Here is a 24,121-nt window from a genome sequence, read left to right on the forward strand (position 1 = left end):
CCCATTGGGCCTTCAAGCCATCAGGCAGAGCCAGGTTTTAAGGCCCTTCCAAGAAGGCCAGAAGGGTGCAGACAGATCTCACCTCTGGTGGGAAGATGGTCAAGAGTGCAGGAATTTTGAATTTGAATTTTATTGAATTTATATACCGCCCTTTCCCGTAGGACTCAGGGCGGTTTACAGGGTATATAAAACATCAATACAAAAATTAAGAACAATTAAAAAAGATTAAACTAAATCCCTGAAAAAATATAAAACCCCAGTTAAAACCCCAATTATCCATGACCGAGAAGACTCTTCTCCTTCACCTTGCTAGCCAAACGTCTTTGGCTGATGGGGTCTGAGGAAGGCCAAGAATGTGTTCTCGAACTGCAGGCTTCAGGCCTCAGCCTGTGATGCTGACCCTAGTAGCTTCATTTCCTCAACCTACAAAGAGTCCCTTGATACAACTTTTGCCCCCTCATAATTAAATGTCTTCCCCAGCTTCTGTGCTGGGTGCCATTTCCCATCTCCTTTGTTTTGATGACACCTTTATTTATTTCTGAATGTCAGTATGAAGAACTACAAGTGTCTGCTGGGCGCCATGGTGATGACCTTCGCAACACAAAGACAGAAATTTCTGAGCTTAATCGGATGATCCAGAGACTGCGAAGTGAAATCGATGCCTTGAAGAAACAGGTGATATTTTAATGGATCTTGTTGTGTAGCTTGTAGAATGGACTAAAGAATAGGTGCCCTTTGCTTTGCCAGAGCAGATTTTTACCACTGAAATGTGTTTATAAGGGGTGACTCAACAGTCTTCCAAGTACTAATTTAAAACATTCTTTGCATACAGAAAAGAAATACACTAGGGCTGTGGTGATGAACCTATAACACGCATGCCATAGGTGGCATGCAGAGCCCTCTCTGTCGGCACGTGCACTGTTGCCCCAGTCCTAGGCCTTCAGCTGGGTTTTATAAAACCTTTTCGCTTTAGGCCTCCACCGCTGTGTGCAAAAAACCCCCAAAACATTCAATCAATAAATTTCAACTAGCGGGGAAAAAAAGATCTCACAAAGTTGGATTTGATTGATTGAACTTTTTAGTCCCACCCAGTCTGCCATGACCACCGCAGCCACGACCACCCAACACCATGCCCACCCAATGGGCCATGCCCACCCAGCACCCAACGATACATAAGTGGGTTTGGGGTTGCAGTTTGGGCACTCAATCTCTAAAAGGTTCGCCATCACTGCACTAGGGAGAAAACTACTTTGAATTATTTTTCAAGATACATCGTGAGTTTTTCATGAGGAAGCACTCCTGAAGAAGTATATTCCCCCCCCCAAAAAAAAGGAAGGGAGGGAGGGAGGGAGGGAGGGTGGGCAAGAATAAAGTAAGGGAGATTGGAGAGAAGGCAAACATTGAAAAACGAGATAGTTGTTAAGACTAGCAACAGTTAAATATATTATCTGAAATTCAAGCAGTTGCCATTTCTTGTTACCATTAACTGAAATTAATTGATTTGAATGCCAGTTATCACTAACCAGAAATGATGGTCATTCAGCATTCAAATGAAATAGATAAAGAAAAATTATGGACTGTGGTTAACCACTGTGCAGTACCAGAAATAAATAGGAGGCATGTGAGGTGCCACTATACACAGCAAAGACTATGTCTGTGGAGATGCCTTGAAAACGTTTCACTTCTCATCCAAGAAGTTTCTTCAGTTCATGAACTGAAGAAGCTTCTTGGAAGAGAAGCGAAACATTTTTAAGGAAAAAACAAGTCCAGTTGCCTTTTGAAAAAGTACCCTTGGGACACCAAAGACTAGCACACTCAAAATTTCTTCTTTTTAAACACTACATTATTCTAATCATAACCTCATTTTAGTGTTTCTTCTACTCTGTGGGATCTTGCTAGTAAATCCACAGATAGTACATCTCTCATTGTACAAATGTTGCAAGATATCCCCACAAGTTGAACAAGTTGCGGTTAGTTGCTTTGCAATAGCTCTTAGGCATTGCATATTAAATCAGGAATCACCTCCTTCATCTTACTACAACATAGACAAGCAGGCAGACAGGCAGGTTATTATAGAAATTGTTCCACACCCTAATGTGTTCTAAAGGAAGGTAACCAAGCAACTACAGTGAGCCAGCTTTTCCATATTATTAAAATATTTTTGTTCTCTTATCATTAGTCTATAAAAAAATCAATGACAGATCAGCAGTTTCAACCGTTTCTTTTGGTATTATTCCATTTATGTCTATCTGGAGGAATTAAATACTTTTGCTCAGAGCCTGATAAATTACAGAAACTCTGTAAATAAATATATAAATTATCATGCAGTTGTTGAGAATTAGTGCTAACTAATTTGCAAGTGAAGCTTTATAGAATTCTTCTCAGTTCCATTGCATGGGACAGATCCGCTGTCACAATAGCTGAGTTTGTATATTCTTCTTTGCTATAATTGTTTAACTATAGTTTTAAGCCGTAATTGTCTGAATGTGCACATTATGCTAAGGCATAAACGGATTGTAACTAAAATGGTTTTAGATTACACAACACACTGAGTCAAAAATGAACAATCAAAGTCTGGCTTTCACAAAACCTTATAAATAGCTTGTTTCCATTCTTGGAGAAAACCTGAGCTAATGGAGTCACTTAGCCCCTTTTATGGAAATATTATTGCAGCTTTGATTCATTGACCCACAAACATTTGATTTAGAGGGAGATGTGTACTCAGCACCTATGTATTTTATATACTAATATTGGTAGTATACAATTGTTTCATTGCCCAGAAATATGTTTTGTCTTTAAGAAGAGATTTTTCAGGTTTTCTCTGATTACAGGCTGGGAGAGATATTCTTCCTGAATTATCCAAAGAGAATCCATTGTAACAGTTTTCACATGAATGGCCTCCAATAATAACACTAATAATTGTTATACCCATTCCCAGTGTGCCCACCTTCAGTCAGCCATTGCGGAGGCTGAAGATCGTGGTGAACTTGCCCTCAAAGATGCTAAGCAAAAGCTGAATGAACTGGAGGAATGTTTACAGAAAACCAAACAAGAACTAGCCCGGCAACTCAAGGAGTATCAGGAGCTCATGAATGTCAAGCTGGCCCTCGACATTGAGATTGCCACTTACAGGAAGCTGCTAGAAGGAGAAGAAGTCAGGTCAGTTGGGGGGGGGGGGAAATCGCAGCACTAAATATAATCAGTGGTGGGATTCAAATATGTGAACAACCGGTTCTCTATGTGGATGCTGCTTCCAGAAGTCCATTTGGGGCCTGGGCAACAAAAAATTAGCTACCGGTTCTGCCGAACTGGTGCAAACTGGCTGAATCCCACCACCGAACATAATGCTTTTAACTAATTGCTAAACCCATAGCTTGCCTCCCGTTTTTCATTAACCTTCCTTTTCACTTTCTTCCAATAAAAAAGAGCACTCCCATGGATACTTCATCTGAACAGCTTGCACCTTGAAATGAAACTGGAAAAGCCTTTTTTAAAAGTTCCTGATGGCCTTAAAAAGTCTTCTTTTTGTTAAAAAAAAATCTTGCTTGTAAATAGAAAGATTAAACTGATCTGAGCTGAATGCTGTTTTTCTACATTTGTCTCACTGATTGGAGGATGATGGAACTGCATGTTTCCATAATATTAAGATCATTTTTTTTTCTTCAAAAGAGAGACACATTGCTGTGGTTCATTTTTTAAATTTGATTTGAAAGGCCCACAGAGCACAAATCTGGTGACATTTTTGAGCCCATCCTTTTCAGGTATCCAACATCCAAATAGCCAAATATTCTCAATCATCCAAGTCATGGTTGTCTCAAAGGGGCTTTTTCCAAAAGGCAACTGGACTCTCTTGTTTTTTTCTCCTTGACAACATTTTGCTTCCCATCCAAGAAGTTTCTTCAGTTCAATTCAGTTCACTTCAGAACAGAAGAAGCTTCTCGGATGAGAAGCGAAATGATTTCAAAGACAAAAACCAAGAAAGTCCAGTTGCCTTTTGGAAAAAGCACCTTTGGGAAATGCATTAAAAGTTTCATATCATCCATGGCTAGCCACAGTGACAAAAACAAAAAAGATACATATGTGATGACCTCACAGTGCAAATTCCACCTTGCTACACTTCTGCCCCAATATGTGACGGCAGTCTGTCAATTGTGACATTTGTGCTGTGATATTATGATGCATGTTTCATCACTTGCCCCTAACCCTGTAGACACATGTTGAGTTCATATTTCTGTCATCGCAATACTTCTTTTTATATTAAAATGTAGTCATCTTACTGTAAGTTGAAGCATTAACTCCAATTATTATATTGCTTTTTAGGCTGCAAGAAGGCGTTGGAAATGTGAGCTATTGTAAGTATCATCGCCATTTATACGTTTGTGTGTCTGTGTGTGTGCTTTTTTTTTTTTAAAGGGACCCCGACATGAGTTTTCCCTTTAGAAATCACAGAAGCAACTTTACTTTCTCCCCACCCCCACCCCCACCCCTGTTTTCCAGCTGTAATCAGCAATACTACTACCAGCGGATATGGTAGTGGAAGTGGCCTTGCTTTGGGAGGAGGATTCGGTGGAGGAAGCACCGGCGGACTCGGAGGAGGATTCGGAGCTGGAATCGGTGGTGGTGGCGGCGGCTATGGCATTAGCTCTGGCAGCAACTATGGAGGAAGTGGCTTTGGTTCAGGGTTCAGCAGCGGAGGTGGGAGCAGTTACAGTACTGGAGGAGGTCGCCATTCCTCAGGGGGAGGAGGAGGTTCCAGTGTAAAAATCGTATCAAAAACCAGTACAAGCAGGAAAAGTGCCTATTAAAGTCGGGCCTCCTCCTGAATGACAATTTGCATGACCATGCTCATCATGCCTGATGTGTAAATAATGCAAAGGGAAAAAAATGCGCTTTTCCTCTCTGACACATTCACCTTTTCCATAAAGGTCTAGCTCTAACATTAATCTGGATATTTGCATCCAAATCCAACACACTTGATCTGTTCCTCTATTGGAATTTGATCTGTCATGGCTTATAGAAGGAAATGCAACCACATTAAGCGAACCGTTGGTACAATCGTTTAAAGAAGGGTCTCAGATCAAGAGAGTCTCTTTGTAGATCAGTGAGTGGGTGGTGAGCATATATAAAAAAGAACGTCTATAGTATACCATTTGAACATTACTGCTACAATTGGAGCATCAGCCATTCAATGAACAGTAGAAATCTAATGGGGGCAAATCTTGTGCTAAACATTTCTCTAACAAAACCTGTTTCTGCAACCTAGCCATGTTCAACTGCCTCACTATTTGTATTTTGCGCAAGAGGCATTCCAGTTTGCCAGTTATTGTAGTCCCAATCATGTGCAAAATAAATTGATTTCAGAGAAGAAAACATGGAGAAAACCAATAATTTTAAACACCTTCTTAGTTTCTTTGATATAATGTGTTATAAAAAAGTTATAATGAGGGTTTCCAGACTGGCAAACCTCATGGACTTGTCTCATTCCAAACAACATTTCTGAACTCTTCTTCTTTTTGAGCATATTCTTTGGGTTTTCAGATGGGGTCAGTATGAAGCTGCAAACTATTTTAACCATGTACACTTCTACAGTAAATTAGCTTTGAGACACAAATGATCTGTTCCCTTGCAATGTTATGTTTCCACACACAGTTATAATACTCGTTCTCATTCTTTCTCTCTTTGTCACAAGACCTCTTTTCTTCCTTTCTTTACTGTGAAAGCAATATTGGAAAAGGTGATTGTTACTGCTGCTGCTATTGTATGAATTGTAATGCTTGATCCTATGCAAGTCTGCATGATAAATAAAGAGCAATTTTAATTTTTGAATGTGCTGTTTTCTTGTCATCTTTTCCCCCGTGAAAATCAAGATAGTTCCTGATCTGCTAGAGGTATTTCCATACCATATTTATCTTTTAAAAATAATCAAGCCTTCCCTTTTACTATACCTGATTTGGGCCAACCCTATATTCCAAAGATAGCAAGCAATAAAGTCTAATTTCTTCCAGAATGGTGCTGTAAGCTTCATTATCTCTGCCCCTTCCAAATCTCTGACTCAAAAGGTTTTTGTTTTTCCCCCCCAAATTCTTAACGGGGATGCACTCATGCGAAATGTGATTTGAAAGGAGTGCTACAGGTATCAGACAAACAGAGTACCTCTCTATTATTCCTTAAGGAACTCATCCTTTTCTCAGGGCACAAACCTCACAAAAGATAATGATTCTTGAAGTGGTGGATTCATTAAAGGTGCAAGCCTTTTTTTTTTTTCAAAATACCAAGGAAGTCTAAATAACAGAATAACAGAGTTAAAAGGGACCTTGGAGATCTTCTAGTCCAACCTTCTGCTCAAGCAGAAGGGCCTATACCAGGGGTAGGCAACCTCGGCTCTTTTATGACTCATGTACTTCAACTCCCAGAATTCCTGAGCCAGCTTGGCTGGCTCAGGAATTCTGGGAGTTGAAGTCCATGAGTCATAAAAGAGCCGAGGTTGCCTACCCCTGGCCTATACCATTCCAGACAAGTGGCTCTCCAGTCTCAAAAGCCTCCAGTGATGGAGCACCCACAACTTCTGAAGGCAAGCTTTTCCATTGATTAATTGTTCTCGCCGTTAGGAAATTTCTCCTTAGTTCTAGGTTGCTTCTCTCCTTGATTAATTTCGATCCATTATTTTTTTCTTGCCTTATTTGGAAAATAGGTTGACACCCTCTTCTTTGGGGCAGCCCCTCAGATATTGGAATACTGCTATGATGTCACCCCTAGTTCTTCTTTTCACTAGACTAGACACATGCAATTCCTGCAATCATTTTTCATATATTTTTTAGCCTCCAGCCCCCTTAATCAAGGGAAATATGGGATATCTTTTTTATAATTGATCTGAAATGCTTTGTCTAATTGCAACACTCAGTCCTGTAAAGTAATTACTAGGGTGAGAGGGGGCTACAGTAGAGGTATCAGGCGAAGAGATGCAAAGTAGACAAAACTATTGTGTCTTTTATTAGGTTTGTAGAAGAGATAATTTTAGCAAGAACAGTTCGTGGGTACAGGAGCCCTGCCGTCTTTACATTTGGCTGGAATTCTGGCAGATCCAGTATTGCTCCCAAGGCTTTCAAAGGAAACTTTTCCAGCCCTACCCGTAAATTCCAGAGACTGAATCAAAAATATTCTGCCTTTACTAGCTGAGAAATCTCCACCTGTGTGGGCTTCAGCTCCCAGAATTCCATTACCATCGCTAAGATTTCTGGAAATTGAAGTCCACTGAACAGAGAATGCTTCCCTTAGAGAAGAACATCCTGTATGGCCTCTTACTTTCCATCCTGAGACATATGGGGATAAGTATCAATAAAATGAATTAAAGTTCTTTTCAGATAATACTGTAATGCTATAAACCAGCATTGTAGTAAAGGTGCCCTATAAAACAGATATTTAGCTAGTTTTATATTCAGATCTTGGCTCTTCATCAGGAATATTTGATTAAGGTTATTATAACCTATAACAATAACACTTAGTAGGATAAAATTTTGGAGAAGAAAAGAGGCTAGTAATGATTAAATTTAAAGCTATGAATTCAGTAATTGTTGTTAGACAATGTTTCCAGTACAGAAGTAAAACTGCACTAAGTTAAAAATGGTGAATTCCTCATAAGAAAGTAAAAAAAATGGAGTCTCATCCTCACTTCTAATTAGGAGGAGAAGGATAGAAGAGCCACCAAGATGACTTTGGAGAAACTATGCAGAGATCATTAGCAAAACATTAATTAAGCCTGGGAAGGGAAGAAGGTGCTAAAAAAGAAACTGAAAGTTCTCACCTGTTCCCTTTAGTATAAGCACTGACAGGCTTTCAAGATCCTGTTATTATATATCAGTAATGGTGAACCTATGACACATGTGACATTTTAGGTGACACTCCAGCATTCACCAAAACCTGACAACTGTTCTCGAAATCATGCTCTGTTCTCACACAATTTTTGGAAACTGTGGAAGACCATGAAAGAGCTGGTTCAAGAATGAAGGTCTCATGCAACCCATGGCAGACTCAGGTAGCCGTAGGGCCCGTCAACAAAAAGAGGACACGGCTGAAGGTAAGGCACGTGGCAGATCATGGGGAGCACTGGGCCATGGAACTAATCGTGCTGTTCCCCAAGTCTCAGGTGCCTTGGGGACTGGTGTGAGCTGGCCTTTTTGAGTGGCAGTGGGGGTTTTAGGGTTGAAGTCGAGGCCTGTGCCTCCACTTTAGTCTCAGCCTCAGTGTTGCTGCTGAGTGCCACTGTTCAGGATAGGCTAGATTGTGTGTGTGGGGGAGGGAGAGACAAATCTAGAAAAGTGTTAATCTTTTGTTGGGGGAGGGGTAGCGTGTTGTAATACTCCAGCAGAATCATTAGGCATTTTCCTAATTTCCAACACCAAGTCCAAAAGGTTTGCCATCACTGACCAATATCAATAAAATAGAACATCTAGTATTTTTGTGGCATCTATTTCCTGAGCTGCTGTAAGAAAACAGCAGGCAGAGCTGGGTGGCAGAGTTAAGTGAATTATTAGCCTAGAGTCATTATATTCCCACAAATGGTCTAAGTCCAACCCTTCTTAAATTCTGTTGACCATTATCTGGTGCCAATTTAGTATTTAATGTTAGTTGACAAGGTTCTTGTATACATGTTTGAGCAATAAATCTTTCTAACTGCAATTAATGTATGGTCCTGATTTTTTTTATTGAAAAGTTTTACAATACATTTTTTTAAAAAAACATAACCCCTCCCAACCCCCTCCCCTCTCCCCAACCCTCCCCAACACCTCCCTCCCTTCCCCCTCCCCCCTCCCCGACTTCCCAGAGCTCAATACAGGGTATAAAAATACAAGCAATCATAGTCTACCTTATGCAAACAACAATAAAATATTAAATCTATCGCACTTTAACTCTTGACACCTAGCCTACCTCAAAAAGCTAACAGGGGAGCCTATTTTAAAATATATTTTATTGTCAAACTCAGTGATAAAAAAGAATGTATAAAACATTTGTATATTGCATATAAATAGAGTATATGTTGTGCCTTGGGTCTAATTCTGTCCTCAGAAATCTTTTTTAAAAAGTATAAAGAACAGCAACAAGGGTTACTAAACTGTAGAAACATGGCTGAAAAATGTCACTTTCCAAGGAATTCCACAGGGAGGCCCTCTGTGCTCTGAAGTTTTAGTGAGTTTAAGTATTATTTGGTTTGGCTTCAAAATATTTCTAGAAGAAATATTGAGGCAAGTATCACCGCTAAATAACAAAAAGGAAAGAGAAGCAAAGTGAAGGAAGAGAGAGGGGGGAGGGAAAGAAAGAAAGAAAGAAAGAAAGAAAGAAAGAAAGAAAGAAAGAAAGAAAGAAAGAAAGAAAGAAAGAAAGAAAGAAAGAAAGAGGAAGGAAGGAAGGAAGGAAGGAAGGAAGGAAGGAAGGAAGGAAGGAAGGAAGGAAGGAAGGAAGGAAGGAAGGAAAAGAAAGAAAGAAAGAAAGAAAGAAAGAAAGAAAGAAAGAAAGAAAGAAAGAAAGAAAGAAAGAAAGAAAGAAAGAAAGAAAGAAAGAAAGGAAGGAAGGAAGGAAGGAAGGAAGGAAGGAAGGAAGGAAGGAAGGAAGGAAAGAAAGAAAGAAAGAAAGAAAGAAAGAAAGAAAGAAAGAAAGAAAGAAAGAAAGAACACAATCATTTAAAATATTTTCAAAAACATTGTTTTGGTACATCGTTCTGTGATGTTCTTTGTTTTGAGGGAGTGGGGAATCTTTTCATGGCCAAATAAATTAAAACCTACCCTCTGTATTACAAAAACAACATTCTTTGAACATTCATCCAAGCCTCTTATAATCAAGACACAATGATTCTTGGAAGAGAAATGAAAGTATTTGCCTTCACCCCTATTTCCCTTGAAATACAATATTATATAAAAAAATTGGAGTATGGGACACACCTTTACCAAGTTTCATGTCTGATCTTCAGTACCCACACAGAGCAGTCCTAATTATAAAACTTCCTCTATACTCTCCACATCAAAGACTTCAAGATTTTTAAGAACATTGTTGCTATAAACCTGCTATAGACATAAAGACATAAAGATGAGGAAATGTTTTTATATGATCTATTGTTGATGCTCTTTGAGCTTGAATGTTTGCTTGGAAACATTTCAATACTATCTAGGAGTACATTTTCCATTAGAAAAAAACTAATCTAAATCAGCAAATGGTTATGGAAGAAAGGAATGGAGCAACAGAAGGTGGAAGGGAGGGAGGGAGGAATGGAGGGAGGAAGGAATGGAAAAAGGGAGACGAAGGAAGGTACAGAGGAAGGGAGGGAGGGAGAGAAAAAAAGAAGGAAGGAAGGTAGATAGATTATAATGAGAGGGAGGAAGGGTCTGAGGGAAGTCCTGCCTTAGCAATTGGCCATGAGCAGCCCTGCTGCTCTTTTGCCATCCCTTGTCCCCTCCTCCTGACCTCTCCTGGTGGTCACCCATCCTATTGCTGGGTCTCCTCACAGGGAGAGGGAGTGGGCCTCCCTCTGACCCACATATTTTGCCCTCCCGCACACAGCATGGCCAAGGAGAGCAAGCACAGCAGCAGCAGCCTCAAGGAGGAGGTAAGTGCAGCTGGGTGCCCCCTTGGGGAAGTGGGGCTAGGCTAGGCTGGGCTGGGCTGTGGGATCCCTTGAACTCCACTGCCCACGGTTCTGGGCAGCCCGTGTCACAGTCTGGGGACCCCCTAGACAGCCTGAGAGGGATGGTGAGGCTCCTCCAGTGTACCAGCACTCACCCCGGTCCCAGCCTCCTCTGCCGGAGACCCTCAGATCCGCCCCAGTCCTGCCTAGGCACCCCTTACGTGAGTGATGTCGAGCTGGCCATGGCCACCCAGTAGGCTATGCTCACCCAGGCCACGCCCACACAATAGGCCACGCCCATACTGGCCATGCCCCCCATCCCCCCAAGGGCAACCACAATACTGATGCGGCCCTTAATGGAACTGAGTTTGACACCCCTGATCTAGCATGTCCAACATCAAGCAAACTAGCTTCAGGAGATTGATGAGATGGATAAAGGCTCCGGACTTTAGATTCTAACCCACTACCATAAGGAATCTCTTTCAAATTTCAGAGCAGATTTTCAAAATTATGCTAGGTAGGATTACTTTTCAGACAAAGCTTCTTTTTGGCAAAGCTCACTGACCATAGAGTTTATACATTAACAGCCCGGAACAGTAGCATTCCAAAAAATCAACAACAGTTGCAACGTGGATAAGTCAAAAGGAAGTAGATGAGCTGGGCTGAAGAGTCTAAATATTCCTGTGATTATTTAGAAATATTTAGGAATCTAACCTGCAAGACTGAATGATAGATTGTTGATGATACAATTCCATAATGGAGCCATTTAAATTCATCCAGAGCAGTGGTGAGCCAATGCATTGTTTCAATGCAAAATACTTAGCCAATTTAATTTGTTACTAGTGTTTCCTTTAGTAACTCTCCAGCATGACAATGGCATTACACCTTCAGGAGTATCTGGTAATGAGGTAACTTTATCTTTGAAAGTTTAGGAGTATAAGGCTGCTCCACCTAGGACCTGGCAGTAAGTTACAAATGTCTTCTCCCACCATTTCATAACTCAGCTTCTCGGCTTGACTAGGAGGAAAACTGCCTGATAATCTTGGCTAGACAAAAATCTTTATTTTAGACAAGTATAAAGCCATGCAAAGCAATTGACTGCCCACAGCCAGTGCCAATAGGAGGTGGCATTTATACCTTCATGGATTTAGAGCTTCTTCCTCCCACTCTTCAAAATTAACAGATGTGTGGCATATCTTGGTGGCCTCAAAATTGAGCAATTGCTACATGTTTACATAGTGGCCATCTGTTACCTGAGAGCTTTTGGTTTCTGCCCTGTCTATCTCAATTCATACACCCCTCTCTTTATTCTCCCTCTTCACTCCCCCTCTGACTGTAGAATTGCAATAGCAATAGCATTTAGGCTTATATACCACCCTTTACTGCTTTATATAGCACTCTCTGGGCTATTTACAATGTAAGCATTATGTGCATATTGTCCCCAAAAATCTGGGTCCTCATTTTACTGACCTTGGAAGGATGGAAGGCTGAATTAACCTTGAGTCTCACCAGGATCGAACTCCAGGCTGCAGACAGAGTTTGGCCTGGAATACTGCACTTTAACCACTGTGCCACCAGAAGTGTTAGATGCTCCACCCAATCCTTCCTCTTGCTTTTGTGCAGTTAGAGAGGATTCTCCTTCTGTCACCATTTCTTATTCCTCTAAAACTCCCCCACCCTCAAAGAACTCCTCACTTCTTCCTCTTCTTAACTGGGGCAGCAGAAAGGGAGGGAAATTCAGGATCTCCCTCCCCCTACTTCAGCCCTCATTTTCATGAGGCAATCATGAAAATTTTGTTTACTTGGCAATCATGCAGTTGTCACCTCCCACAATCAAGTCCCCCATCCCTTCAGTGTCAGACTATCTGGCAGGGGCAGATACCTTTTTGTTCAACCTGTTCAGCCACTTTGGTTTGTAGGGGCACTGCAGTGCAAATATAACTGTCAAAAGAGGCAGGGTGTGTGTGTGTGGTTCATCCGTCACCTCTCAAAAACATTTGGTATCTCAGTAGCCCACCCAGTGAAACAAATTAAAATCAAGCCTACGTCTCCTATACAGAAAATCAAAATACCCTCTGCCTTGAAGTCTTCCTCCACCCCTATCTCTTGCACCAAGCTGGCTGGTAGAGGAGAACAGATGCTATTTGTAGAACTGCCTTTCTCAGGCAGATTGGATAGGGTAGGTGAAAATTTCCCACCTATTGGGACCTAAGGGACGTGGTGGCTCAGTGGGTTAGGACGCTGAGCTTGTCGATCAGAAGGTTGGCAGTTTGGCGGTCGAATCCTGAGTGCCGCGTAGCAGAGTGAGCGCCTGTTACTCATCCCAGCTTCTGCCAACCTAGCAGTTTGAAAGCACGTAAAAATGCAAGTAGAAAAATAGGGACCGCTATGGTGGGAAGGTAACAGCGTTCCGTGCGCCTTTGGCGTCTAGTCATGCTGGCCGAATGACCATGGAGACGTCCTTGGACAAGCGCTGGCTCTTCGGCTTTGAAACGGAGATGAGCACCGGCCCCTAGAGTTGGAAACAACTAGCACGCGTGTGCATGGGAACCTTTAGTGGAAGCCTGGGAAAGGGCGGCCACTGAGGCTCTTGACCGAGTTGTACCCCTGCGGCCCCTGACCCGGTGCAGATCCCGTCGAGCCCCATGGTTCTCCGTGGAGCTCCGGGAGATGAAGCGTCGGAGACGGGGCCTAGAGAGCGGTTGGAGATCCAGCCGATCCGAATCCGATCGATTGCGACTAAGAACCTACACTAGGTCTTATCTCGCTGCGATAGGGGAGGCGAGGTCTAACCACTTCGCCACCCTTATCGCATCCGCAGATAATCGCCCAGCCGCCCTGTTTAGGGTGACTCGCTCCCTCCTGAATCAGGAGGTGAGGGAGGATCCCTTGCAGGGTCGTGCCGAGGAGTTTAACCAGCATCTGTCGGACAAAATCGCTCGGATTCGGATCGGTCTGGACTCTGACTGGGCAGAGTCTGTCGAGCAGGACACGGGTGGTCTTGTCGATGTCACCTGGGAGGAGTTTGATTCTGTGACTCCGGAGGAAGTGGACAGGATCATGGGGAGGCTGAGCACCACCACATGTTTATTGGACCCGTGCCCTTCCTGGCTGGTCTATGCAGCCCGGGAGAGGACACGCAGCTGGTTCCAGGCAGTTATATCGGCTTCTTTGAGTGAGGGTAGCTTCCCCGCCGTCTTGAAAGAGGCGGTGGTGAGGCCTCTCCTCAAGAAGCCTGCCTTGGACCCAGCTGTATTGAACAACTTTCGTCCTGTCTCCAACCTTCGCTTTCTTGCGAAGGTTGTTGAGAGTGTGGTGGCACATCAGCTCCCTCTGGTCCTGGATGAAGCGGATTATCTAGACCCGTACCAATCGGGTTTCAGGCCCGGGTACAGCACGGAGACGGCATTGGTCATGCTGGTGAATGATCTCTGGAGGGCCCGGGACAGGGGGCATTCCTCTGTTCTGGTCCTATTAGACCTCTCAGCGGCTTTCGATACCATCGACCATGGTATCTTGCTGCGGCGTCTTAGGGGATTGGGAGTGGGAGGCACGGTTTTACAGTGGTTCTCCTCCTATCTCCAGGGACGCTCGCAGTCGGTGTTGGCAGGAGGGCAGAGGTCGACCGTGAGGTCTCTCATTTGTGGAGTTCCTCAGGGGTCGGTCCTCTCGCCTCTCCTGTTCAACATCTATATGAAACCGCTGGGTGAGATCATTCGTGGTTTTGGAGTTGGGTATCATCAGTATGCTGATGATACCCAGCTTTTCTTTTCGACCCCAAACCACCCCAGTGATGCCCTCACCGTGATGTCCCGTTGCCTGGAGGCGGTTCGGGTCTGGATGGGGAGGAACAGACTTCAACTCAACCCCGACAAGACCGAGTGGCTTTGCATACCTTCATCCCGGGTTTATTCGGACATTCCATCTCTTTCTATGGGGGGCGAATTATTACCCCCCGTAGATAGGGCTCGCAACTTGGGAGTCCTCCTGGATTCACGGCTCACTCTGGAAGATCACATAGGAGCTGTGACTAGGGGGGCTTTCGCCCAGGTTCGCCTGGTGCGCCAGTTGCGGCCCTATCTAAGCCGGGATGATCTATGCACAGTCACTCACGCGCTCGTGACCTCTCGACTAGACTACTGCAACGCTCTCTACATGGGGCTGCCCTTGAGGACCACCCGGAAGCTCCAACTGGCACAGAATGCAGCCGCGAGAGTTGTGTTGGGAGTTTCCCGATACTCCCATGTTACACCTCTGCTCCGTGAGCTTCATTGGTTGTCAGTTGTCTTCCGGGTGAGATTCAAGGTACTAGTCATGGTGTTTAAAGCCCTACATGGCAGGGGTCCGGAGTACCTCAGGGAACACCTGCTGCCGGCGTCAACTTCCCTCCGCCCTGTGCGTTCCCACAGAGAGGGCCTCCTCAGGGTGCCACCGGTCAGAGAATGTAGATTGGTGGCCCCCAGGGGGAGGTCTTTCTCTGTGGGCACCCCGGAGCTATGGAACCAGTTACCGGTTGAGCTCCGGACGGCGCCCGATCTTCGCTCCTTTCGCCGCGATCTGAAAACATACCTGTTCGAACAAGCCGGCCTGGCCTGAGGGGGGATTGGTGGGGTTTTTACTATCACCTTATTGGGGTTTTATTAATGTATTTATTGTTGGGCATGTATTTAATTACTTTTTAATTTTTGTAGCTTTGTGTTTTATTCTTGCCCTGTACACCGCCCTGAGTCCTTCGGGAGAAGGGCGGTATACAAATATTAATAAATTAAATTAAATTAAATTTACCTTTACCTTTTATTGGGACCTAGGAACGGTACCTTTTCCACAGCTGTCTCTATCTTGTGGAATACCCTTCCCCCCCAGTGATCCAGAAGACCTCCATCACACAAACACACCCTTTTTAGGTATCTTTAAGTCAGTCTTGACTCCTGGTGGCTGTCTGAACAAGTCCCTCCAGTTTCCTTGGCAAGATTTTAGAAGTGGTTTGCCCTCGCCTGCTTCCTGGACTTCCCAGGGCCAAGAGAGAGACTGGCCCAAAGTCCCCAGTTGTTTTGTGCCTAAGATGAAACCAGAACTCACAGTTTGCTGGTTTCTAACCTGATGCCTTAATCATGACACCAAATTGGTTCCTTCCCACACTTTTAGCTTTTCAGAAGTTCATTAAGACTTGACTGTTCACACAGGCACTGTGGCATGGTTGATGGAGGCCTATGGGTGATGTGGAGAAGATGACTGAGATGCCAGCTTTATTTCTTAATTTTGGTTTTAGTTTTGTGTTTATGATTTTATGGTATGCACTTTCATTATTTCTGTAAGAACACCTAGAGTTGTGTTTTAAAATGGGTGGCCATACAAACTTTCAAACAAACAAACAAGAAAAAAGTGCACAAGGAACAGGAAAGGTACCACGGAAGTAGGAAACTAGATGTAATGCAATCTGTAAATGAAGTGTTGCAGGATTAACCTGTCCTATGTATACTAGTCCTTTTAGACATCTCATTAGCCACCATATTCCTCCAATGTTTCAAATTCTAGTCCAGGAGTCAGAGCTCTCTGAAATTCTGTTCTGTTATCATATGGTTTTGCATTCAAAAATTCACATTTTGCGAGATCTCATAATCTCATGCAAGAACCATAAAATCATATGACTGCTCTCGCTATATTTCAGCCCTTTCCTGCAAAATTCCTGAAGTCTCTTGAGATTTGACCAACTCATGAGATTTCTGCCTTTTGCATTTTTAAATTATTTTTTAAATATATTTTATTAATATTTGGTAAACAGTGTGTTGTCTGAGTTTATATTTTACAACAGTCAATAATAATTAATTTCTATAATTCCATAATCCACACAGTAGCTTTCCTTGATTTTCTCTTCTTCCAATAATATTCTCTTTTATCAACTTTAAATTAGTACATTTCTTAGTATTTTGATAGATAACAATTGAATATAAACATTTTTCTAGTATTACTACAAGTAACAGTCACATCAATATAAAGCTTCTTTTCTAATTGATCATCTTAATTACCTTACCAAAAATCCTGTTTTTAACGTTCTTATTTACGTTTGTATTCCCTGCAGTGTTCAAAACATTCTTACCAGTTGAGATTTTCTCAGAGTTAATTACATTTAAGTATTTAAATCTTTTTCCGCATACAAGACATCCCAACAATTTTACATTTCTCATTTCTTAAAACAAAAACAAAAAAGAGAGAAGAAAAAAAGAAGGAAATAATATACTACTTGAGAAACATGTCCCTCTTATGCTAAAATACATTTAAATCCAAATAATTTTCTATTATTTTTAAACATATTCCAACAAATGTTTAATCTTTAAATTTTCCATCTAATACATCCAATCATCTAATCTTTTAAAAACATTCTTATCGATTGAAATTTTCTCAAAATCAATTACACTTAAACATCTAAAACATTTCCCTCATATAACCAATTCCAACATTTTTATATTTCTCATATCATTAAAAAAATACTATATTACTTGAGGGGCCCATCCATCTTAAACTAAAATTCATTTATATCCAGAGTTTTTCTATTTCTTTAACCATATTCAAACAAGTATTTAATCTTTAGATATTCCATTTGATATATCCCATCATCTAATTTCTTAATTTCTAACTTTACCCTTTTTTGCCAAACATCTTTCCTAATCAGTATGCTCCACTGGACCAGAAGGTTTTCCCATAGTCTTGTACATGTTGTTGTAGGTACAAAAGACAAGTCAAATAAGATGTTTTTGTAGGAATGTTTCACCCCTTTGTATTCATTGAAAATCTTTTTCTTTCATTCTCTCTTAATTTCTCTTATCATTTTTTGTCTCTCAAGTTCTCATAGTTCTCCTGACAGCTCTATAATCCATTTTGTTGAATCTTTTTTCTTGTCCTCAGACTTATTTTGCAATCTTGAACTGTAGGTTATCTTTTCCATGTCCGCTATTTCCTGCAAGTTTTTCTCCATCTGGGTTAAGTCATAATTCCTTCCATTGTTGGGTTCCATCTTTAAATCTCTTTCCTCTGGTTTATGTTCAGTTGTCTGTTTTATTTGATCGCTCTTTTTTATTTTCTGAGATTTTTTTGTTGTGAGGTTAAATTGAAGATGTATTCATTTATATTTTCAAAGTTGTTTTTAATTTCCTTGTAGTTTGAAGTCATTGTCACTTGTATTAGTTGCAACATAGCATACATTTCCTTCTGGAAAGTATTTGTTTTGTTTTTTCTTGATATGTTCTTTCTGTAGATCTCTGATGTTCCATGATAGCCAAAAATCAAAGTTTTCCTTTCTCTGCAAACAGCTTTAGAGTCACAGTTCAATAAATATTTATAATCCAGGAAGATCAGGTTTTTCCCCCTAAGGTTTATAGCTTTTCCTTTGTAGATAGCCCAAAAGGTTTTCTTTTCTTTGTTGCAGCGGTTCTTTGTTTAGTTAAAACCCTGAAGGTCACAAAAACAGGCTATCTTTTTCTGGGCTTTCTGCCAATTCCTGTATCAGAGCAACTACAATTGTATAATTTTATCTACCATTAGAAGTCAGAACCAGTTCATTTTTCAGTTTTCAAAACAAGCAATTACTTTCTTCTGGTTTCATCAGTAATCTTTTGAAAAGAAAATCTTAACTAATTCCACCAATTTCAAACTTATATAGATTTAAGTCTTATATTCATTTCATTTCAATGTATTTCTGTCCCCTATAAAAGTTTAATTTGCTGCTTCCGTCTGTGGGAGGGTGGAGCAAAAGTCCCCCTCCTTCTCACTTTTGGAGGATTTTTGCTTTTGGGTTTTTTCCCCAGGAAATCAGTTATCGTGTAGAAGAGAGAGAATCAGTATTCTTACCCAATTCCAAACACGTTTATGATCAAGTTTAAATTAGTGCTTTTTGGCTTCAGCTGCTTATAGCTTGAGCTAGACTCTGAAGCAATGGTGGGATTCAAATATGTGAACAACTAGTTCTCTGTGTGGATGCCATTTCTGGAAGTCCATTCTGGGCCTGGACAACAAAAAATTAGTTACCAGTTCTACCGAACTGGTGCAAGCTGGCTGAATCCCACCACTGCTCTGAAGTGAAGCTAGCCTTTCTTCTGATGGTTTCTGGAGGGCGTTCCCTGGATGACGGGATTGACCGCCATCTCTCCATGGTCAGCAGGGCACCCCTCCTTCTTTGTTGCCTCTCCGGGGCATGTTTAGGCCCATTTAGGGTCCCCAAACAGAAAAAAAAATCAGCCATAGGGTGCAGAGCACGACAATCCTTCAGCTTCTGCACTATTGCACAAAACCAATTACGCATTTTTTAATTATTTTATTTTAAATAAGTCTTGGAGAGCCATTGGACATGTTTCAGCAATACAACAGATACCTTGCTGCTTACAGTGGAAAAATCTGGGTCCATTAAACCTTTCCCAGGATGAAACCACTTCAGTGGGGAGGTGGCTCATGATCTCAGGCTTATCAGCTCAATGACTTGGCACAAAAGAAAAAGGGATGGGGAAGAAATCACACTAAGATATCAGTTCTTATGAAAATAGCACAGATAGTATGGCGTAATGGCTGCTGTCAGGCGACACTCAACAAAAGCCTGAGGCAGTTAGTTTCTCAGTAGATCTTCAGTTTCTCTTCTCCTTCAGCCGTGCAGCATGTTGAAAGGAACCAACATTTCTGTGTTAGGAAACAAATAGTTTCTAAACAATCTCAGTGGTAACTCTGCTCTTATCATTAATCACTCCTTGACTTGTAAATACAAGTAGAATATATTTTGCCTTTTTTTGTTTGATTTATATTTAAAATGTAAAGCCAACTTTGTCTTTAACAGTTAATGGACAGATGGTCTGGTCTGATCCATTAACTGTTAAAAGACAAAGTTGGCTTGACATTTTAAATATAAATCAAACAAATTCTCAAGTTCTCCTTGTTACTATTCTGCACCCCCAACCAACACCCCCCCATATCACAACTTAGCATAGAATAGCTCAAATGCACTTCCAGTCATTCACGCCTATAACAAAACATCCTGACTGATGCATCGTATCAGAAAGTATTGTGCACAGGTCACAAAAATCTACCATTTTTTGTCTGATATACTCACCAATCAATATATTCCAATAATTTCCAGATGGCAATAGTTCCCTAAATGTGGATCAATGAGTACTTTCTAAGAGTTAATTTGTGCTATTTTCAATGCTATCAAAATATTTTGAATAGCAACTCTACCAAATATTACAGCACGAAGAGTCCAGCTTCCTAGCATGACCCAGCCAATTTCCTCCATTTCAGCCTTCTTTCACCTCCCATTTCCCAATTCCAACAAACAGCAACAAACAGCAAACTTAGGCCTTAAAGGTTTGTCTTTGATTTCATTCACTCATTCATTCATCACATTTCTACACAGCCTACCTCACATAGGTTACTCACCTTCCCACCTCATATTTTGAACTTCTGAAAATAAGATTCCTCTTCTCACACTTCTGCATTGGAAGTTGCCATACACTAAGTATGTAACCCATGTAACACCTCTACTCCGTGAGCTGCATTGGCTTCCAGTTGTCCTCCGGGTAAGATTCAAGGTGCTGGTTATGACCTATAAAGCCCTAAATGGCATGGGTCCGGGTTACTTACGGGAACATCTGCTGCCGGCATCAACTTCCCTTCGTCCAGTGCGCTCCCACAGAGAGGGCCTCCTTAGGGTGCCGTTGGTGAAAGAGTGTCGACTGGCGGCCCCCAGGGGGAGGTCCTTCTCTATGGGAGCACCAGACCTTTGGAACCGTTTACTGGTGGAGCTCCGGACGGCTCCTGACCTTCGCTCCTTCCGACGTGACCTAAAAACATATTTATTTGAACAAGCCAGCCTGGTCTGATGGGTTTAGGGGTATTTTAACGTTTTGTAATTTATTAAATTGGGCTATTGTATTTAATATTTTTTAATTTTTATATATTGTATTTTATTGTATTGCCCTGTACACCGCCCTGAGTCCTTTGGGAGAAGGGCAGTATAAAAATTAAATAAAATAAATAAATAAATAAATAAGTTGGGAGTGGACAGCATTATAATTGCTAGAAAAGGATTCCTGCTTAGACAAGGATTGGGTTTAGCCACTGTCAATAAGTCATTATATGGTCAGGGTTTTTTGGTTTTTTTAAAATATATTCTTCCTCACCCCAGCCTGAGAAGAAAGGGAAGGGAGGGAGGGAGGGAGGGAGGGAGGGAGGGAGGGAGGGAGGGAGGAAGGAAGGAAGGAAGGAAGGAAGGAAGGAAGGACCATATCAGTTGACATCAAAGAGAAAGCAAAAGGGGAAAGACAATCTTGACCTATAAATTGATTGACACCTGTAAAACTTGAACCTACAGCTCTCTTCCCTAGTGCAGAATGTTCGTACAAAAAAGAGCTCAGCAGGAAGTTGCGGACCTCATTACTAGAGGAGAAAAAAGCCATTTCCTTGGCATGCCTGGCTTGCCTGTTGGGACAGGAACTTCTCTTACTAAAATGACTTATCTCCTCAGTAGGACATTTTCCTTTTTTAAATAATTTGGAAAAGTCAAACATTAAAGGACCCTTCCTTCCTTCCTTCCTTCCTTCCTTCCTTCCTTCCTTCCTTCCTTCCTTCCTTTCTTCCTGCCTGCCTGCCTTCCTTCCTTCCTGCCTGCCTTCCTGCCTTCCTGCCTTCTTTCCTTTGAAAGCCTTGTTCCTAAAAGCTGTCTTCAACAATTTTCCTTTTTCTTGTGGAAGCCATGTACATTTCTCTTTCAAGAAAGGGGTCACTAACATATAAAGGAGCAGCCACTAGTTTAGTAATGGTTCTCTGGATGGAAGAAGCACACAGTGTGTGCCTTTGCAAATGCAACCCTTATTTTCACAACAAGGCATCCATCACAATGTCAGAAATCTTGTCATTCATTAATAACTGTCTCCTCCTTCCCTTAATGAACTGCATACTTCATTTGTTGGAGAGAGTTGTTGGCATTACATAGGGTGTCTCACCTATTCTTGTTTTTCTTAACATCCTGAAGTAGGCTAGGTTCACACAATATATTACGCTACAGCCTATGACTGTAAAACCATAATAGGTGGATGTCCATGAGATGCAAAGCCAAAATTCAACAAGGAACATTATGCTTTAGTGGCAGTCTGTGGTTGAGTATTTTATTTTAATTTTCAACCTGGCTTATAATAAAAGTCAAGACTATTGGTAGTCTAATAATAAGATAACAACAAATAATGGGGCAAACAGAATTGATGGGAGACAAATGAAGAAATAAATAATATTCAGGGACAAAACTGCTTGTAGTTCAGAAGCACTAAGATAAGAAATAAGAAAAATGTACAGTGAACCAGTTTAATCACAAATTCTGGCATCCAGACGATTCCTTTATCCTTCTCCAAAACAAGGACTAAGTAATTCCAGAGCATTCCAACCTCCCAGGATGCTCTATGGCAGACCTCAAAGTATGTGTTTTGGAAAAAAAAGGGACTTTAACAGCACCTGCTGTGAGAAGTTGCTGAACTCACATTGTTTAAAGAGTTTCAGTTATTTCAGAAGAACAAATAATGGAGATTTGGGCACTTAGCACAGAGAATTAAATTCTTGGTTATGTTATTAAAATGATCTAATGTTTTAAATGTAATGTTTTCCATGGATAACTTCTAATCAGATATACACTGAGCACAACTGTACAATCAGGGTAATTCCTTTGTTCATTTGTAGATATTGTGTTTCTGGAGCCATTATGTTTTTCTTCTTTTTTTCTTTGCTTGTGGTTTGCCCCTATTTGCATATATCCTAGGTTGGAATACAGAATCGTCTGAGCAAATGCATGAGTTCTGCCCCTGAGTTATGACTACATGTTTTGACCTACATCAGCTCCGGACACTATGAACCATAGTAATGGCTTATGGGAGCCCAAACGTTAGAAGAACTCAGTTGAAGGAAAATTATAGTGGCTATGGAGGATGGTTGATGTAGTGCACAGATGGAGTACAGTTCTCGGTAAATAGGGATCCTTAGTTATCTCCTATTCACAGGAAAATCATGATTGCCAACGTGATCTCTTTTCTAAGCTATGCTACTTTTACCACACACAACATTTGGGTTTGGATCATTTCTTCAATAAAGAAGTGAACAAGTGGAAATATCTTTGATTCATTTGTTTCAATGGCTTCTCTTTGTTTAGTTTTAGGACTTATATGGAGAACAGATCGTAGTTTAGGTTATATTTTAGCAGAAATATTGAATGTTCAAAAGAGTTTTGAATGTGGCAACTAAAACAGAGCAAAAGTGGGATGATGTATCATGGTAGAATGATCTTGGAAACTGCATAATTTCTTTGCACCCGTGAACCTATTTTGACTACTAGGGCAAACGGCAGAGATAGTTGAGGAAAAGGTTTTCAGACATTCTCCCTGTATCTGTTTCTCAGCTGGCCTATGGTTGAATAAACACCCTTCTAATTTTAAAAGGGAAAATGAACTGTCTGATCCTTTGTCTTTCCATTTCCTCCATGTTTCCTTTTTATCAAGATATAGAAGATTTTCTATTCAGATATATTAATAAGTCTAATGTTTATTTCAAATATATTGAACGTCTATTAGCATTCCCTCTGCATTGTGACAAATATTTTATGAGCCCTTTTTCTAAATGGGACATTCAGCTTCTTAGTATTCTTCCAGTACTCTCTTTATCTTCATAAATCCACATTTTAAAAGGGTTCCTGCTGAATTCAGATCTCCAAGCGGGGATGCATTTTGCATTCCTAAATAAAAAAAAATGGGGAGAGGAGATCCGATTAGCCTCTGCTGTGACCAGCAACTTCATACCATCTACTAGGGTTAGAGCCATAGCCCAATATAATAACAATGTTCCATGAGCTAAGGCTTGTTGTACAGATGGAGTAGACCTCTTTTGCCATTATCATGATGGCTAGACAAAGATCCTATAACTGTGGGGGTGAAAGTAGTCAGTCTAGGACCTTAATGGCTAATCACATGGCTCTTCAGCACAAGGAGGGATTCAAAATGGCAATCACATGGCAGCAGCCATGTAGGGGGGCCTGTCTTTGGACAATTCAGTAGATTTTTTTTCATTTAATAGAGTGGCTGTGCTGCCTAGAAAGTCTAAGGGGGCTTACCGTCAGAGTCACTGTACTAGACACTATATATCTGATCTGTGGTTTGAGTTGTTTACAAGCTGATTCAGTATCAAAGGGAAAGGATTACTCAGGACGGTTGGGAATAATTGCTGTAATGTATATCAATTCTAGGCTGTTTAGCCAAAATCTTCAAGGAATGGGAAACAAAGAAAACAAGATCTTAGCTGTTGCGCCATCCCAATCTTGCAACCTGCAGACACTCCAGCAGTGAACTATGAGGTTCACTTTGTGGTATGTGTCTGGGAGACTGCTTGCATAAACCAGTTCAATCATCAGTCACCTTTGCATAATGTGGAAAGCTGCATATTGCAACTCAGACAAATAAAGTTCCCTTTCCTCTTATACTCTGCTCGTATACCAGA

The 24,121-nt window shown here is 41.3% G+C and overlaps 1 protein-coding gene across 1 annotated transcript in view; it reads left to right on the plus strand.

Annotated features, from left to right (window-relative positions):
* The window catches only part of LOC308662141 (keratin, type II cytoskeletal 6A-like), a 15,759-nt gene extending 9,929 nt beyond the window's left edge, over window positions 1-5,830 (plus strand). Inside the window, exons 6-9 of the mRNA XM_081317632.1 lie at window positions 550-675; window positions 2,939-3,159; window positions 4,321-4,352; window positions 4,498-5,830. Of these exons, the coding sequence (XP_081173758.1) occupies window positions 550-675; window positions 2,939-3,159; window positions 4,321-4,352; window positions 4,498-4,805 (687 nt within the window). The 3' untranslated portion in view covers window positions 4,806-5,830. The remainder of the gene's footprint in view (window positions 1-549; window positions 676-2,938; window positions 3,160-4,320; window positions 4,353-4,497) is intronic.
* Window positions 5,831-24,121: the final 18,291 nt, after the last annotated feature.

The sequence above is a fragment of the Vipera berus genome, assembly GCF_964194415.1.
Source record: "Vipera berus genome assembly, chromosome: 2".
Classification (NCBI taxonomy): Eukaryota; Metazoa; Chordata; class Lepidosauria; order Squamata; family Viperidae; genus Vipera; species Vipera berus.